Source organism: Kryptolebias marmoratus, linkage group LG21 (genome assembly GCF_001649575.2).
Source record: "Kryptolebias marmoratus isolate JLee-2015 linkage group LG21, ASM164957v2, whole genome shotgun sequence".
NCBI classification, from domain to species: Eukaryota; Metazoa; Chordata; class Actinopteri; order Cyprinodontiformes; family Rivulidae; genus Kryptolebias; species Kryptolebias marmoratus.
In genome coordinates this window covers 15,210,276-15,226,321 of record NC_051450.1, presented here as the reverse complement: position 1 = coordinate 15,226,321, position 16,046 = coordinate 15,210,276, and the positions used below count along the sequence as shown (strand labels likewise).

The following is a 16,046-nucleotide window of genomic DNA, read 5'->3' as shown; positions in this document are numbered from 1 at the left end:
GGGGGGGGGGGGGGGGTAAAATTGGCCGTGCCCCCTTTTTTTTTTTTTTTTTTTTTTAGTCCATGCATTCTGACTTTAACTCAGTCTGTATCTGATCGTTTGGGCCTCCCATGATTTGTCAGTCCATCTTTCTGACTCAGAAAGTCCAAGCTTTTTATTCTCTTTAAATTCTGCAGTCTTTTTTTTCCTTTTTGCCTCACAACCCCTCCTTCTCTTTTCTTTCGTTTTTCTTTTTTTTTTTTTTCCTTTCTCAAAAATATTTACACGTACCATTCATTGAAATTTGACGACAGCGTGCTGTGGCTGGCTGTGTGGTGTACTGCTGAGGCTGCTGGTGATATGGAGCTGCTGCTCTGGTTCTCTGTGGACGGGGACACGATGGTGGGAGGCGTGGAGGACTCATACCCTGAACTGGCCGCTGGAGAAGGCTGCGATCCTGGGTTGGTGGATTCGTGAACCTGCAGATTGTTGAAGTGGGGGAAAAAAGGCGTCAAAACAAACCAAGCAAATATAAATCTGCAGCACAGGATGTTGGTTTCAAGGTAGAAATGCAGAAGAATTTCATGGAAAACCAAAAAAGTAAAAAACAAAAATAAATAAACCAGTTGAAACATGTGCAAAAATGTTAAACAAAGACGCTTCCCCTTCCTCAAAAAAGAAAGAATAAAAAAAACAGATTAGTCCTATTAAGATCTTAATCTGATTTGACGCTTGAGAAAAGAAAAGGATTGTCAAAACAAATTAACTTCCGTTGAATGGAAAAAAAACAAAAAACGTATTTTTCACAAAAAATGTAAACATTTAAAAATAAATCTAAATTTCGACAGAAAAAAAAATTAACATTGAAAATAAAAAACGAGATTTTTTCTTTTTAAAAATGTATTTTTACCTTCATGTGTTTTCGGAGGGAGCTGGGGTGTGTGTAGGACTTGTCGCACATTTTGCAGAGGTACGGCTTGTCCGACGTGTGCACGTGCATGTGTTTCTTGCGGTCACTGCTGTTTGCAAACCGTCTGTCGCAGCCTTCAAACTCACACTTAAAAGGCTTCTCACCTAAATAATGCAAGAAACAAACACAGCATTCAACACTGATATCATTCATATCAGACCATAATAATGCACGTAAATTATTGAACCAGTAAACCATTTTTTCTTTCTTTTTGCTCCTTGAAACACAATTTTCCACAAATCCTGCACTGTATATAATTAACCAAACTCACAGATTAAATTTCAGTAATTTAAATGCTAAAGCGAGAGACTTTCATGTAAAATTAAAAAAAGCTTATAAAAATATTTGCTGCTCTGAATCACGTGTCAGTGAGGATATTCCACCCGGATCACATGCACATTTTTTGGGATGAGATATTCTCAGCAATTATTTTGCAGGGGAAGGGGGTGGGGGGTAGGAATGTTTTGTTTTATTCTGCCAGTCTCTGTGGTTCTTACCGGTGTGAGTCCTTTTGTGAATTTTTAGGTTTTCCGATCGAGCAAACACTTTGCCACAGCCGGGGAACGGGCACGGAAAGGGCTTCTCTCCGGTGTGCACTCTGATATGATTCACAAGTTTGTATTTGGCTTTGAACGGCTTCCCTTCTCTGGAGCAGTCCTCCCAGAAGCAGATGTGGTTGGTCTGCTCGGGCCCCCCCACATGCTCCACCGTCAGATGGGTCACCAGCTCGTGCATTGTGCTGAAAGTTTTGTTGCACGACTTCTTGGGGTTGGTCAGCTGCTCCGGCTCGATCCACTTGCAGATGAGCTCCTGTTTGATGGGCTGTCGCATGTATCGGAAGAAGGCCCCCGCTCCGTGGTGCGCGGCCATATTCATGTTCATGGGGCCGTAGCCGTGCAGCTGGGTGGACGCGTAGTGGTCGGATCGGGGGCTCGTAACGTGGCCGTACTGGTCGGCCCGGCCGTACATGTCCCCCGAGAAGCCCAGCCGCATCTGGCTGTTGACCACGTTGGACGACGCGTGGCTCGCCGCCTGCTCGTGGAGCCCCGGGAAGAGCAGGTGCCCCGCTGCATCCGAGTGTCCATGTGGCCCTGCGAAACTTCCGGAGGCGAACAGACTGTGCTGCGCCCCGGCGGCATCCCCGAACCCGCGGTTTCTGAACAGAAAGTCCCTGGTGGAATTGAAAGCCGCCGTGGAGTAGGAGCCGACGTGGGTCGGATGGTGGTGGTGTCCCAAGGCGGCTGCTGCGTATCCGGGAGCCTGGGAGGAAAACGCCGTCTGTCCGGAGCCGATGTCGTGCGAGCTGTGGTTTATTTTGAAGGCGCCCATCCCATCCGCGAACGGGTTGATCCCCAGCGCCACTTCTCTCTCTGCCACTTCGCCTGTTGAGTGATGCCGCGAGGAGCCGAAAGTAGTGACTCCTATGGTGGGATACTGCGGTCCTGCGTCCAGGAGCATCTTCAGTCTAGACTCGTCGAGACGACTGAGAGCAGAAATGAAAAAAACACGCGCAGATATTCTTCCTCCCTCTCTCTGCTGCTGTCTCTGTGTATACCCCACCGGTACTGAGCAAACTCGAATCCAATGATTTTTTTTTTCTCCCCTCTCTCCTCCTGTTTACTTTTTCTCCAGCGCGAGGAATTCCCCCGCACCGCTCATCCGACGCAAAAAGCCGCGCATATATACATGCAATATTGTCTTTTTGCGGTTTATCTTCCCGCGGCGCAACTTTCACCTCCTCAGTCAGGCGGTGAGCTCTAGACTGATAGTCGCAATCATTCCTGCAGATAAATGAATTGAAAAGACAACACACAGTCCCAGCCCTGATGAATGGGAGAGGAGGGGGGTGGTCACGTGGCGCAGGAGCCGCGCTCTCATTGGCGGAGCCCCCCTTTTATGCCCCCTCTCCAGGCAACGCGCACAAATAACAATCCGCCGTGCAGGGCCCACACTTCTATTCCTCTTTACATCATCAGTCCCAGATATTTTCAGACTGCTGACTGTGACTTTAGTTAAACGGCTGAATAATAGCAAAACAAAGGATGGTACCTGTAAAAATGCCCCGACTTCTAACAAACCAAAAGCTGTTTTTGTGACGCCATTTTGTCAGAAAGTATACAAACCGATAGTGGCACATTGTTTTTGTCATCCTCTTATATGAGCCCCATTTTTGTAACTGTTTTGTGCAGTTAAACCCTCTGACAAACTGACTCGAAGTCAATATTTTATTAATAGAATAATAAATAAAATATAAATATGGCTGCGTGTAGGGTGGACTGTCAGCTGTCAGGGCATCATCACCTTTGCAGGTATGTACAGGAGGATTTTATAAAAAATGTGGAATCTTGTGGTTTCTATCACCCCTGGCAGATCCATTTTATTATCAAATCATTTTATTACTTGATATGTTGTCTGCCTCTATTTTCTGTTTGACTGACTCCCTTGAGCACAATGGGAGCTCACACCCTTAAACATCTGGGCTCCACGCTAACCGCTGGGCCACGCTCTCCAAGCTTCTACCTTAAACATGCAGGCCAGTCCCCTAACTTCCTAATGTCTCCACCACGGTTCTGGCTGCTGATGCTCGTGTAACGTGCTCATTCTTCGCAGGCCAGTGGTGCACATAACCCGTGCGTAAAAAAAAAACTTGTGGGTTGTCGAAGTTATCAAGTGGGATTTGCGGTGCTCTCTGCAGGAAACTCCGGGTGCTTTGAGTTCAAAGCCACATTGCACACTGAAGGAAAAAAAATCTTCTTGTCTACCAGTTTCTGCACTGCGTTCACCAAGCCAGTCTCAAAGGAGGTCGAGGAAAGTGTTTAGTTGCTGTCAACCTTACAATCAGCCTTGCGAGGTTCGTCTTTTCGTCGTCAACGTTTAAGGTCCCGTTCTGCTTTGCCAAATTTGGGGGGAGTTTTTTTCAACAGGTGGGAGACGGTAATGAAGGTACATTTAATAACAAATGCAAGCGTCAGAACCGCAGGTCACGCACTCAACCGAGCAACAAGTGAGGCTAAATTTAAAAAAAAGAGTGCCAAGAAATGAGAAGTTAAGCATAAAAAATGCTTCAAAGGTATGTTACACATAAAGCCTAATTACTTATATATATATATATATATATATATATATATATATATATATATATATATATATATATATATATATATATATACATTTATATTAGTTCAGTGTCGAGATAATAATGTGAAAAATTTTATTTTCACCACGTTTTGAAGATTTGCAGTGTGAACAACCAAGCCAAAGCAGCAAATTTGACGTTTTATGAGTGTTCCCTGCAACACTCAGCGATTCAGTTTATGATCCCACACACACACACCCACACCCACATACACACACGCTTACATGTCTCCAAGTGTGAGTGAGTAAGTGCATATAGACCACTTGGACCAGAAATAGCACTTCCAAGTTTTGCGTTACACACCGCTGCTGTGATGCATCTGATTTCTGCAGCTGCGCGCCTCGTTGGACCCTCGCGCCTTTGAAGGCCTTTTAATAAACATCTTTGGGATCCGCTACCTCTCCAAACATTGACTCAGTTTCTAACGTGCTGGATATGATGCTGTCAGCAGTGATAGTGACGGGTTAATTCATGGAAAACACCTAAATGAATAAAGCTCTAGTTCTTGGTTAGTGTTACTGTTATCTGCATGTTAAAGAAGCAAAATATAAAAAATAAAAATAAATAATACCTTTTGGGTACTTTATTTCATTTATCATCTGAGAAAGACACATCATCACAACTATATATTTTATTTATGTCTCAACAGAAAATAGTAGTGTAAGCAAATTAAGAAAACTTCTGACGAGTGGATTTGACAATGAGTTTGTTTTGCAGCCTTCTAACTCTGACATGACTCTTTCATATAAAAAAAGTCTACAAACGCTTATAAACCTTTAAATAAATAGAATGAAAGTACTACTTATATAAACAATTTCCAAATGAGAATTCTAAATGTTTTTCACTTTTTCCCTAAACTTAAAGTTTAGTCAAAACTTTAAAAAATAATAAAATAAAAACAGGAATGACAAGGTTTGGATTTCAGAAAAAAATCTAAGCCATTAAACTTTTACCATACAAGACAAAATCCTTAAAATGTCCTCACATATTTTATGAAATTCTAGGAGGGAAAATGCAAGATGGTTACAGAAGACAAAATCAGCCGAGGTAAAGATTATAAGTAACTTATAACTCAACGTTTCATTGTTCCACTTTTTGATACGTTTGTCGGCTACTTTATATGTACTAAAACAAAAAAAATCCCAGTCTACGTGAACATAAACAACAAGCAGGCATTTGAACAGATCCTACAGGGCTGTTTTAAACTCTGCACAGATCATATCTTTGTTTTGAACATTAAACCAAATCAGAAAACGATCACTGAGACCTCCTTTTAATCGATTATGAGTTGTAGTAACAGATACTTACAGCAACACACTCGCTTTTTATTTTCAACTTAACTCTGCCACGGCACCACCTCCTGTGACCCTCATCTGCTGCCGTCCTGGGTCTAACGCAGAACCACCCCGATCATAACAACATGTCCCGTCCATTACATTTTTCTTCCTGCAGAAAGAATGGCCGCGGCTCGCTTTATTCACAACACAGACACACAGACGCGGATCCGACTGCGCAGAGCGAGAAGTCAGCTCCGTTGAACGCGCTAAAGGGCAAACGGCTGCTTGTGTAAATATCAAAGCGCACATTTATTCTGGTCTGTTTTAAACTCCTCGTGGCGGATTTGTTCTTAACACAGCCTTCACTCCGCTGCCGCCGATCGTTTCCGTGCGTAAATCTATGCGTAATTCTGTGCGTAAAAGTGCTCCTGCACACGTTGCAGTGGAAAATGAAGATATCACTGCATTATTTATGATCCACCCAACTTTTATAGTGACAATATGCACACTCTCGCGCGGTAGTCTGTTTTTGTAATCTCAGAATCAAAACTGGGTAGTTGCCTTTTCATAGCGGCGCAGCTTTTGTTCGCTTCCACAAAGGGAAAAAAAACGACGCTGTTAAAAATTTGAATCAACTTTTTAAGAGTTATATTCTACACAAAACCTTTGGACAACTATGTTTTTTTTTCTCCAGCGTTGCCTTGAGGAGCGCGCATGCGCGCTGGCTTCTCGCTGTCACCAAGACATTTTTTATCACGTTGGAAACTGTCACTGGTGACGTCAATCACAGAGCTCTGACCAATTAGAGCGCAGGGTGATTGTTTAGCTCCACGGGCTGCAGCGCCTACCATGAATCTCTATTCAGTATCAAAGCGTCCTGCTGCTGCCTCTCAACCGAATGGGATTCCATGTTGTCTGCAGATAGACTTAACTTTATAAAGTTTTTTTTCTTTATTTGTCATTGCGATTAAAATATATTTGTCATCATCATTATTATTTTGCCTGCTGTCAAGTTATTCTAAAATTAGGAAGTAATGAGCGTGGATGCTTTGGGAAGCCCCGTGATGGACCCTGCGTTTTCCAAACGGAACACGGCGCTGAGATTAGTTGACTTGGCAGGGGCTCACCACCATCACCATCATCACCACCATACCCCTCAGAGCGTGACAGGCTTCCCGGGGTTCAGCAGCCATCCACACTCAATGGCTCACTCGCACCCTGGGGAGATTACTGCGGAACCCCGCCTGGGGCCGAGTCCATTCGGGCCAGAACACATGGGGCACTCCGCGGCCCTCAAAATCAGCCCAGCCCATCATTATCCCCACCACCATCACCACCACCACAATCATCATATGGCAGGCCACAGTGAAGTGGTCTCCAGTCAAACGGGAGCTTTTGGCCCGGTTCAGGCGACATCGGTTCCTTATTCTATGTCTCACCCGGCCCAGGCTCTGTCCGCAGGTAGGGATTTCCTCATCCGGAGAGATCTGACGGCTCAAGCCATGCCAGTGCTCACTGACCAGACTGCTGGTCCAGCCTCTCACCACGGAATGTTTGTCTCAACAACAGGTAGCTATCCCGGACACTATGGTCACCACCCCGACGCTGGGAACCATACCACCCTCTTCTCCGGACTTCACCACGAGCAGCCTTCCAGCGGATCACCGGGTGGCCAAGCGCTGAATGGACAAATAAGGTTAGGACTACCCGGAGAAATGTACGTTCGGTCTGATCACTTGAGTCAAGTGGCAAGCTCCAGGGCTGATCCGTTCTCCGCGTCGCCCCTGCACGGCTACGGCGGTCTGAATCTGAACATGAATCTCGGCGCTCACCACCACCACCACCCTCACCACGGAGCAGGCGCGTTTTTCCGCTACATGAGGCAGCCGATCAAGCAGGAGCTGATCTGCAAGTGGCTGGAGCCGGAGCTCTCGCCCAAGAAACTTTGCTCGAAAACTTACAGCACCATGCACGAGCTCGTCACGCATGTGACGGTGGAGCACGTCGGAGGACCCGAGCAGGCGAACCACATATGCTTCTGGGAAGAGTGTCCGAGGGAAGGCAAGCCGTTTAAAGCCAAATACAAACTTGTTAATCACATTCGGGTGCACACCGGGGAGAAACCGTTCCCATGCCCCTTCCCTGGCTGTGGGAAAGTCTTTGCAAGATCCGAGAATCTAAAGATTCACAAAAGGACGCACACAGGTCAGTAAAAAAAAATCTATTTTTTTACGAAAACACCGGGGGAAAAAAGACTAAAAATGCTGTGCAATAAATTGGCAAAATTCTCACCGTGCATGATGAAATTCAAAAGCAAGCTTTACGAGTTATTTCAGCACAAATTAAATAATATTTCACTTAGTTTTTATGTTATTTATTTTTCTAATTTTACGCCTTCGAATATATGCTAATTATCCGGTGGTTGCGCTCAGCACGCAGCAGCTACTTTCCACCTGTTTGTGGAAGGTTTTGCCCGCAAGTTTCACAGAGGTTTGCTGTGGAGGATTATGGCGCAGCTCACTCAGGCGTTTTGACGGTTCAACCTCTTGTTTACACCAACAGCACAAAGACGGAGGCCCACGTCATGTCTTGGCTAAGCAGCTTAGTTAGTGCCAAACCTGACTGACTGTGACTGACTGACTGACTGACTGGGCGGCAAAAGTTGGAGACATGCATCCTCACAAGGATGCTTTTAGTTCTGATTTTACTGCCACGAGTTTCAGCACTTTATAGATTATTCATTCAATATTAATTTGAGTAACGTTTCAGGTGATTTTTTTGCACCCATTTGCAACCATTTTGCTTCCTCCTCACTCTTTCCTATTTCTTTCTTTCTCCTGTCTGATGTTATTTTTTTATTTTTTGTTGGCGTGATCCTTGTGTTTGTAGCCAAAGCAACAAGTTGACAAGTGCAGACGGGGCCAAAATGATTTAGTAATCTGTGAGCGATGCTGGCATTCCTGCATGCTGACTGACTGATTTAAAAGTAAAAACATCTCATGGGCCAACATGGCTGCCTGCTTCTGACGGATCCAGGAGGGGAAAAAAGGGCCTCAAAATGTCGAGTCAGACATGTAAATTAATCCAGTGACTACAGTCCTTTATTAATATTATTATTATTATCAGTGGCTGGATGGTGCTTCCCTTCTGCTACGTTTCTGCACCCCTCCCCCTTCTCCCCCATATGTATTATTCATATAATTTGCTCACATTACCTAAGTACAAATCTGTTAAATTATTTCTGTGTGTTGACTCCCGAGGGGCCTGGTCTTTTGGTATCATGTTTAAAACCTAGCCGAAAGTGTGCTTATGACTGGGGGCTGCCCCTGGGGTCTGTTCCTCGACGCTTTCTTGTACTAACACTAATATCCTTGATTGGCTCTCTCAACCCAACAGCTGAAGGTCAAATTGATATTCAACCCGCAAGTGTAATTAGACGGAGGCAATTACATATTCTCAAAAGCTTTAATCGGAGGAGAAAAATCAGCAGCGGATGATTTCCGTGTAATTTATTCAGATTGTCTTTTTTCCCCCCCTACTCTCCCTCCCTCTTTCTCTTTCTTTCTGCCTTGTCATATAATCAGGTAGAAATACTTATTATTAAAACATACGATTGACTCCAGTTTCTATTTGAAGACCTAAGAGCAGCCAGGCTGCGAGGCGGATAGTTGCAACACTTCTGTGCATCTTTGTTTTCAGCTGGTTTTAGGCCTAACATGCCTCTGTGCCTTCATCTTTGTGGGGTTTTTACGCAGGTATATAGGCCCGGAACAGCAGGGGTTCAGACCTCCTGTTTACTCCACACTGGCACTCTTGGCAGGGTCTCTCCAAGCGGGCAAACATCAGGAATTTTTTCAACAATGAAATTATGTTTAATTTGTTTTACAAAAACGTGCTGCATTTTACCAGGATATACAAAAATGTTTAACCTTCTACATTCCCATGTCACATAATTAGCTGTTAGTTGCTGATTTGAGCTCAATATGCATAAAATCAGTGATAGACACAGGGAAATGAATGCACAGATGCATGCATGTATAAATACATTATTATTGTGCTTTAGGATGATAATCAGATGCGTCTTTTCAGCTTTCAGTCCACTGATTTGTATCATCTTGTGTCTCCATGGCTGGTAACAGGTGAGAAGCCCTTCAAATGTGAGTTCGACGGCTGCGACAGACGCTTCGCCAACAGCAGCGACCGGAAAAAGCACTCCCACGTGCACACCAGCGACAAGCCCTACAACTGCAAAGTGAGAGGCTGCGACAAGTCCTACACGCACCCCAGCTCCCTGAGGAAGCACATGAAGGTGCACTGCAAGTCCCCTCCGCCCAGCTCGGGCTACGAGTCGTCCACCCCTTCCCTGGTGTCCCCCTCCTCGGACTTGGGCCGGGAGCCCGGGGGCCCCTCGGTGCTGTCGGAGCCCGTGGGGGCCTCCCAGCCGGCCAATTTAAGCGAGTGGTACGTGTGCCACAGCTCAGGTGCCAGCGGCGCCCAAACACCACCCAGCGGCCACTCCACGCCCGACCCCGCAGAAGAGCCCCCTTACAGGAACCCACAGCAGAGGGACGCGTTTTGAGCCAGCTCGCTCGTTTCTGAAAACTGTTAAATTTGCTTTTGGTGCCTAGAAGTATTCCTGTGCGGGCCCCGCTGGTCCACTTTTACTTTCGATGAGCCACCGAACAGACTCCCGGAGGCAAGAGACCCACTTAACAGCACTGGAAGGAAAATGTGCAAACTTTATAGACTTGCAGAAGCAGATTCTGACTTTTCCAAAACGCTTGGCTCGGAGCCTGTAAGTCCGCCCTGTAAGACGACCCCGGTGTGTGGATAGAGTCGTGTAATTAGACAATGTGGTACATTAATGTAGGCATGACGGTGTACAAAATTTATTCTATTTTTTGTAAATTCTAGGTTTGACTCGAGCATTTTTTTTCTCCCTTTAATTTTAATTTATTTTTCAACCTGACACGGAGGGATATTTTTTTTGTTTTTGTATCATTGAACCAAAGTGCATGTTTCAATTCGAGCAAAAAGTGCTGTACATTTGTAAAAATTTGTAATTTTCGATGTGTTGATGTTTTGTAAGGATCTGTCTCACTTTGCTGCAGCTGTTTGTACAAAAAAACACTTTATGTTTACACACGTTTTAATTTCTCTCTTTATTTGTGCCAAACCCCAGCTGTTTGATAAATATATTTGGTACAGGACGGTGAATTTTAAATGTTTTATTAAAGTGAAAAAAAAGAAACGCAATTTTTGTGATTTTTGTATCATTGTCGTCAGTGTTTTAATTTTTATTTTGTTTTGTTTGTTTGTTTTATCTGAAATCGAGCGGCACTGAACGCGTACCGAACTGCCTTGTAATTTGTGAGTATTTTGAATAAATCTTGTATGAAAGTGAAAAGATCAACGGAGGTTTAATTTGGAAGGAATTTGTGCAACTTTTTCCCCATTTTTTTTTTTTTTGAAAATTAAAAACAAGAATAAAATCTTTTTTTCTTTCCAGTTTAGCCCTATAAATCAGCCAACGTCTCCTAAGGTAAAACTCCCAAGTTAACAGAAATAAAATCTAACACACATGTATTAATTTTATTTTCTTAAAAGGCTTTTTTTCATTTTTTTGGCGGTGGTGGGGGCTGTGTACATTGTGCTCCACTTGTGTTAAATCTTACTTACTCAGCTGAGCTGCGGTTTGATGCAGACGTGGGCAGAGTTTGATTAAAGGCTACAATATTCCAGACTTCAAAGAGCATTTCGCACAAAGAGCCATTTTTTCGTCACGACGGTGAATCCTCACGGTGAATTAAGATTTCTATAGCAATGGCCAAGTCAAACTCAAATGATATGGGGCCAAGTCCGAGGACTCAAAAGCCCCGCTCTAAAGAATGTAATATTTGCTTCCCATGGGGTAGGAAACGGTAATCTATGTCCTTTATGCTGCAGACCGGAGAAGTATAAAGAAGGAAAAAATATATTCTTTTGCTCGAGGCTTACTTTACGAAAATCAAAGGAGGTGCCGCTTAAAGCGCAGTTGTTCCAAACCATAATGGACTTGCTTTGCAAAGAGGCCCGAGCTGCTCAAAGGAGAAACTCAACCATAATCATATTTCAGGTTTTTATACAGGAAAAAAAGCAGCTCGTCCTAACAGATAACAACACATTTTTTTAATAATAAAGAGGAGAATTAATAATTTCCACCTTGATGCCACGTTTAAAAAAAATCGATTTTTTTTGAGTCTGTAAAATAAAGTAGCTGGAAAAAAAGAGAGCAAAAATATGCAAAGAGCTGTGCTCCATTTGGAAAATTTCTGGCGGGGTTGAGATGTTTTACTCTCTGGCGTGGGACTGCTGAAGAGGGAGGGAAATGGGAAAAAAAACCGCAGCTGAAGCTGAAGAGTTCAAGACAGTTCGCTCAATGGAAAAAAAGACCCAGGTCAGGAAAAAAAAAACACTTTCAGAAATGCCTTTCACACCAGTTTCAGCTCATAAGCAAGAAGAAACACAAAATACCCTCCTGATAATTAAAAGGTTGTTTCTCAATTGAAGGTTTCTTTGAAGCGGGAGTTCATATCACAGGGATTCTTCTGGGTCGTCCAAACGACGCTGATCACACGGAAAACCTTTTGTCACCGATTCGGCTGCAGCCCCTGTCTGGTCGGGATGCCCCAAAACTTCTAGTTCCGGGCGGCAAAAAGGGGACACGAAGGACTGGGACGCAGAAACACAAGGGGTGTTCAATGTTTGACAAGAAAAAACAAAGAAAAAAAGTGAAACGAGGGTTTGTTTTGTCAGTCAAGGATTTTTCAATATATCTATTTTTCATAAAAATATATATACATCTTTACATGGAAACAAAAAAAAAACCAAATAAAATCGTTCCGAAAACATTCTATGCACGTGTAAAACCAGTCATAAGTCGGTGTTAGACCTAAAACTTTGCACAATATAAAAAATGATTTTATTATTATTATTATTTGCTGCAGATGTTAAAGTGCAGGGAGTGACAGTTAGGATCTTCAGCCACTAACTCCGCCGACGTGGTGACAAAACTCTCATCTGGAAACACCTTCAGGGTCAAGAATCGAGAACAGGTGTGTGTGTGTTTATGCGCGTGTGCGCGTGGGAGCCCTCGCTTGAACTGCGAAGCGCGCGGCACAAATGCCTGTCCACTCGAGAGGCAAAGGAGCCACGACCGGAAATACATATTCATAATACATACACAAAAGGTGGTGTACAGAAAGGAAGAAAAAGAAGAGAAAGAGGAGGAGGAGATGGGAGGGAGGGAGGAGGGGGGGCATTTTGAACTTTCCAAAGCGCTACAAAAAAAAAAAAAAAAGAAAATGAATCTATTTCATTTCTTGCAAGAGCCTGTCACCAGCACGGCTGCGTCCTTATAAGGCTCATTTGAGTGTGAAATATCATTTCTTTGTAAAATAATGGAGGCGGTAAATCCGACTTCCGGAAACTGTCCGGCATTATTGAACAAAGCCCCTTTAATAGGGGGATTAGCAGTCTCGGAGTAAAAGGCTCGCTATAACCCTCCATTCCCTCCCTCCCTCCCTCCCTTCCTCAGTCCTCCACGCCTTCCCCACGCTCCAACTCCAACCATCAGCACCTCCAACTCCAACCAGGTCATAATTATCAGGAATGGAGTGGCCGAAATTGGCATGGAAATGAAAAAAAAAAAAAAAAAAAGAGACAGGTGCAATAAGCCCAACAGACCAAGCATTGAAGTAAAATGAGACAGACAAAATAAAATCCTTGACCTATTATGATGGATGATGTTTAAATAAATAGGTTAATACACAAAAAGAACCGTTGCAGCTTTTTTTTAACCTTTGACTAATAATATTATGCAAGTGCCCTTTAAACTTTATTTACTGTGTGTGATTGAGTGCGCATGAGGGGAGGTCAAAAGGCAAACTATGTGCACCCTCAGAAGTTAACTCCAACCATAAAGCCTGTCACGAATATTGAATATTTCATTCTGATACCATCCAAGGTTAAGTTTCCGAGGGGGGATTGCGCGATCACATGGCTGTGATATATTGGCCAGCGCGGGCTTCCGTCATAAAGATTTATGACGGCCTTTAAAGCTGAATTAACTGTACTCCGCGTAAAAAAGGGAGGTGAGCAAGCAGAGGTGAGGCCGTGGATCGAGGCTACACTCACCACCGCGGTAGTAGTTTTTTTTCTCATTTTTTGTGAATAGCAGACTAAATGAACATAAGTCACCTAAAAAAAAGAAAAGAAAAAAAACTATTTCAATGATTCTCCCTCTGCCCCCATCCCCCGATCTTCTCAGATTTTAAGATTACCGTCATCCACAGACTGATTTCAGGAACTTCTGTGAATCAGCCTCCCTCCCTCCTTCTCCATATAGGCTCGAACGCGGAGTTCTAACAGCCTCCGCATTATATGGCAGAATGTGCCACATACTTCACACCTGCACCCTGAATAGCAGCTCCCTTTCAGCCGGCGCTACGCCTGTTGGCCTTGCTCTCAATGCAGCTGCGAGGGTGAATCAGCGAGCCGCTTATTTGCTCTCTTTTGATGTGAAATCTCTCATTTTCGGTGCGCCAGTCTGAACTGAGGACTATCTAGTTAGCAGGAGCCGTGATGACTTCCATTATTCCCGCGAGAAGAAGAGAGGGAGGGAAGGAGGGGAGGTAGGGAGGGAGGGAGGAAGGGGGGGTACTTGTTGCTGCAACAACATATAGATCTAAATGTGCGCGTAAAGAGGAAGGGGAAATATGGAGGGGAATTGAACAGCTGCAATGTAAACAGCAATCTGATTCTGCTTCCTGGTGCTTTTTGTGCGGCTTTTTTTTTAACAAGACTAGATGTTTTTTCCCAACTTTTATTTAACACAAAAGACAATTGTAGATGAGTATATCTGAAAGTGAGTTAAACAACTTCAGGTTATTTTTTGCATTTTTATATTAAAACCAAACAAAACAAACAAAAAAAATTATTCCAACTTGCAGCTTCCGTTCCAATCTGATTAATCTGACTCAAAATAAATGAGTATATCTTCAATTTATCTTCATTTTAGGACTGTGTTAGGGTAATTCGTCCTTCTGAACGTTTTGTTTCGATCCTTTCAAATCTAAAATTTAAAATCAGAGCATAAGAGCTGATATTTTCAGCCTTTATTCTCATATCTCCCCCCCCCCACCTCCCACACACACACCTCCAACTCAAGAAGTTAAAATAGTCAGTGCTGCTGAAATAAAAATAAAAATAACACTTTTCCTCCTGCCAATGAACTGGAAGTGCTTCACAGACAAGGAAATGAACCGTTTTAGGACACAAAAACCCTCCCACTGATTTAGCCGGAGCCATAATGGCAAAAGTGCGGCTCATACACTCGACGAGAACGAGACAGTATATCATCATATATCAACATAACACAGAGTATTAGGAGATGCAAATGCTGCCAGCATTATGAATCATTGCTCTATCTGCACTATTTCACCCGTCAGATGGGAAATGTGCGCCAAACAGACAAGCAAACGCACAGTTTGAGGAGGAACATAATGCCTGTGATCACTCTAGCAGCTATGGAAGACTTTGGGTCATTTCGCCACCTCCCGCAGGAAAGACATTACCCCTCTCGTATTTACATACTCTTTAATATTTGTCAAACATTCATAAATTACACACTAATGAAATGTTCGACGGTCCTTGGAGATGGAGCTAATGAAGACATAGACTTTTTGCTTTTTTCTGACACGTCTTTGTTAGATTTTAATGCCACTCTCTCGATCACGCTCTATTAACTATTATTACACTTATGTCAGGCCACCGCTGACACGTTGCGACATCAGGATCACCTGCTGGAGGTGGGCACGCCACGGGACATAAATGACCTCCATCCATAACGGCAATGGCCTATAAAGTGTTAAATGTTTGGCAGATTATTTTCTACAAAATGAAAAAAAAATGCAATTGTGTCCGCTCTTATAAAACCATCTTCAAAATGTATATTTTTGCTTTTTTAAGCGGTAAAAAATACACTATTATTATTATTATTATTATTATTATTATTATTATTATTATTATTATTATTATTATTATTATTATTATTATTATTATTTTGTTTGTTGTCTTTATTGATATTAAAATCTTAAAATAATGTTTTTAAATAATAACATATTTGGCCTTTTGTTTGAGGTTAAACGGAGCTCTGTAATGGAAAAAAAACAATCTAAAAAATGCATTTTAAAAACTATATTTTTATTGTTCTTGTTAATATTATTATTATTTTTTGCATAGCGCACAGCCTGCGTGGCCACCGCGGTGTCAAGAGCCACTTTGGAGGGACTGAGCAGAGAAGGAGAGGAAGAGGAGGCGCAAAGGAGGAAGAGGAGGGAGGGAGGAAGGGGGTGCGGGGGGTGGAGATATTAATTATGAAAAAGTGTCACCAATATGGAGTTCATTTCCGCTCCTCTGGACAAGCTTGCCTTAACCCATTCCTTAATAATAATAATAATAATAATAATAATAATAATAATAATAATGTCCAAACTCCAAAATAAACTCCATATGAACTTTTCCGGGTTTTTTTTTTTAGTCTGAAACTAGACGTATTGTCACCACAACAATATATAGATCCTTGGAGACGTGTTTATTTGACAGAGCAAATCCCCAGCGTGTCAAGGTTGTCATATACCCCCCC

General features: G+C 43.1%; 2 protein-coding genes across 3 annotated transcripts; one reads left to right on the top strand and one right to left on the bottom strand.

Moving 5' to 3' along the window:
- Positions 1-35: 35 nt before the first annotated feature.
- On the bottom strand, positions 36-2,748 carry zic1 (zic family member 1 (odd-paired homolog, Drosophila)). The gene is made up of 3 exons (XM_017406776.3): positions 1,447-2,748; positions 890-1,053; positions 36-458 (listed from the first exon to the last, which is right to left on the bottom strand). Exons 1-3 carry the CDS (start codon positions 2,405-2,407, stop codon positions 261-263), a joined length of 1,323 nt encoding a protein of 440 aa, XP_017262265.1. The 5' UTR covers positions 2,408-2,748; the 3' UTR covers positions 36-260.
- A 2,707-nt stretch (positions 2,749-5,455) lies between these two features.
- Positions 5,456-11,502, top strand: zic4 (zic family member 4). Of its 2 annotated transcripts, XM_017406343.3 has the most exons (3): positions 5,456-6,823; positions 6,932-7,567; positions 9,502-11,502. In XM_017406343.3, exons 1-3 carry the CDS (start codon positions 6,397-6,399, stop codon positions 9,939-9,941), a joined length of 1,503 nt encoding a protein of 500 aa, XP_017261832.1. In that variant the 5' UTR covers positions 5,456-6,396; the 3' UTR covers positions 9,942-11,502. The 2 variants fall into 2 exon arrangements, with proteins under 2 accessions (XP_017261832.1, XP_017261831.1); XM_017406342.3 differs by having other exon boundaries at positions 5,456-7,567; positions 9,502-11,501.
- The last annotated feature ends 4,544 nt before the right edge of the window (positions 11,503-16,046 follow it).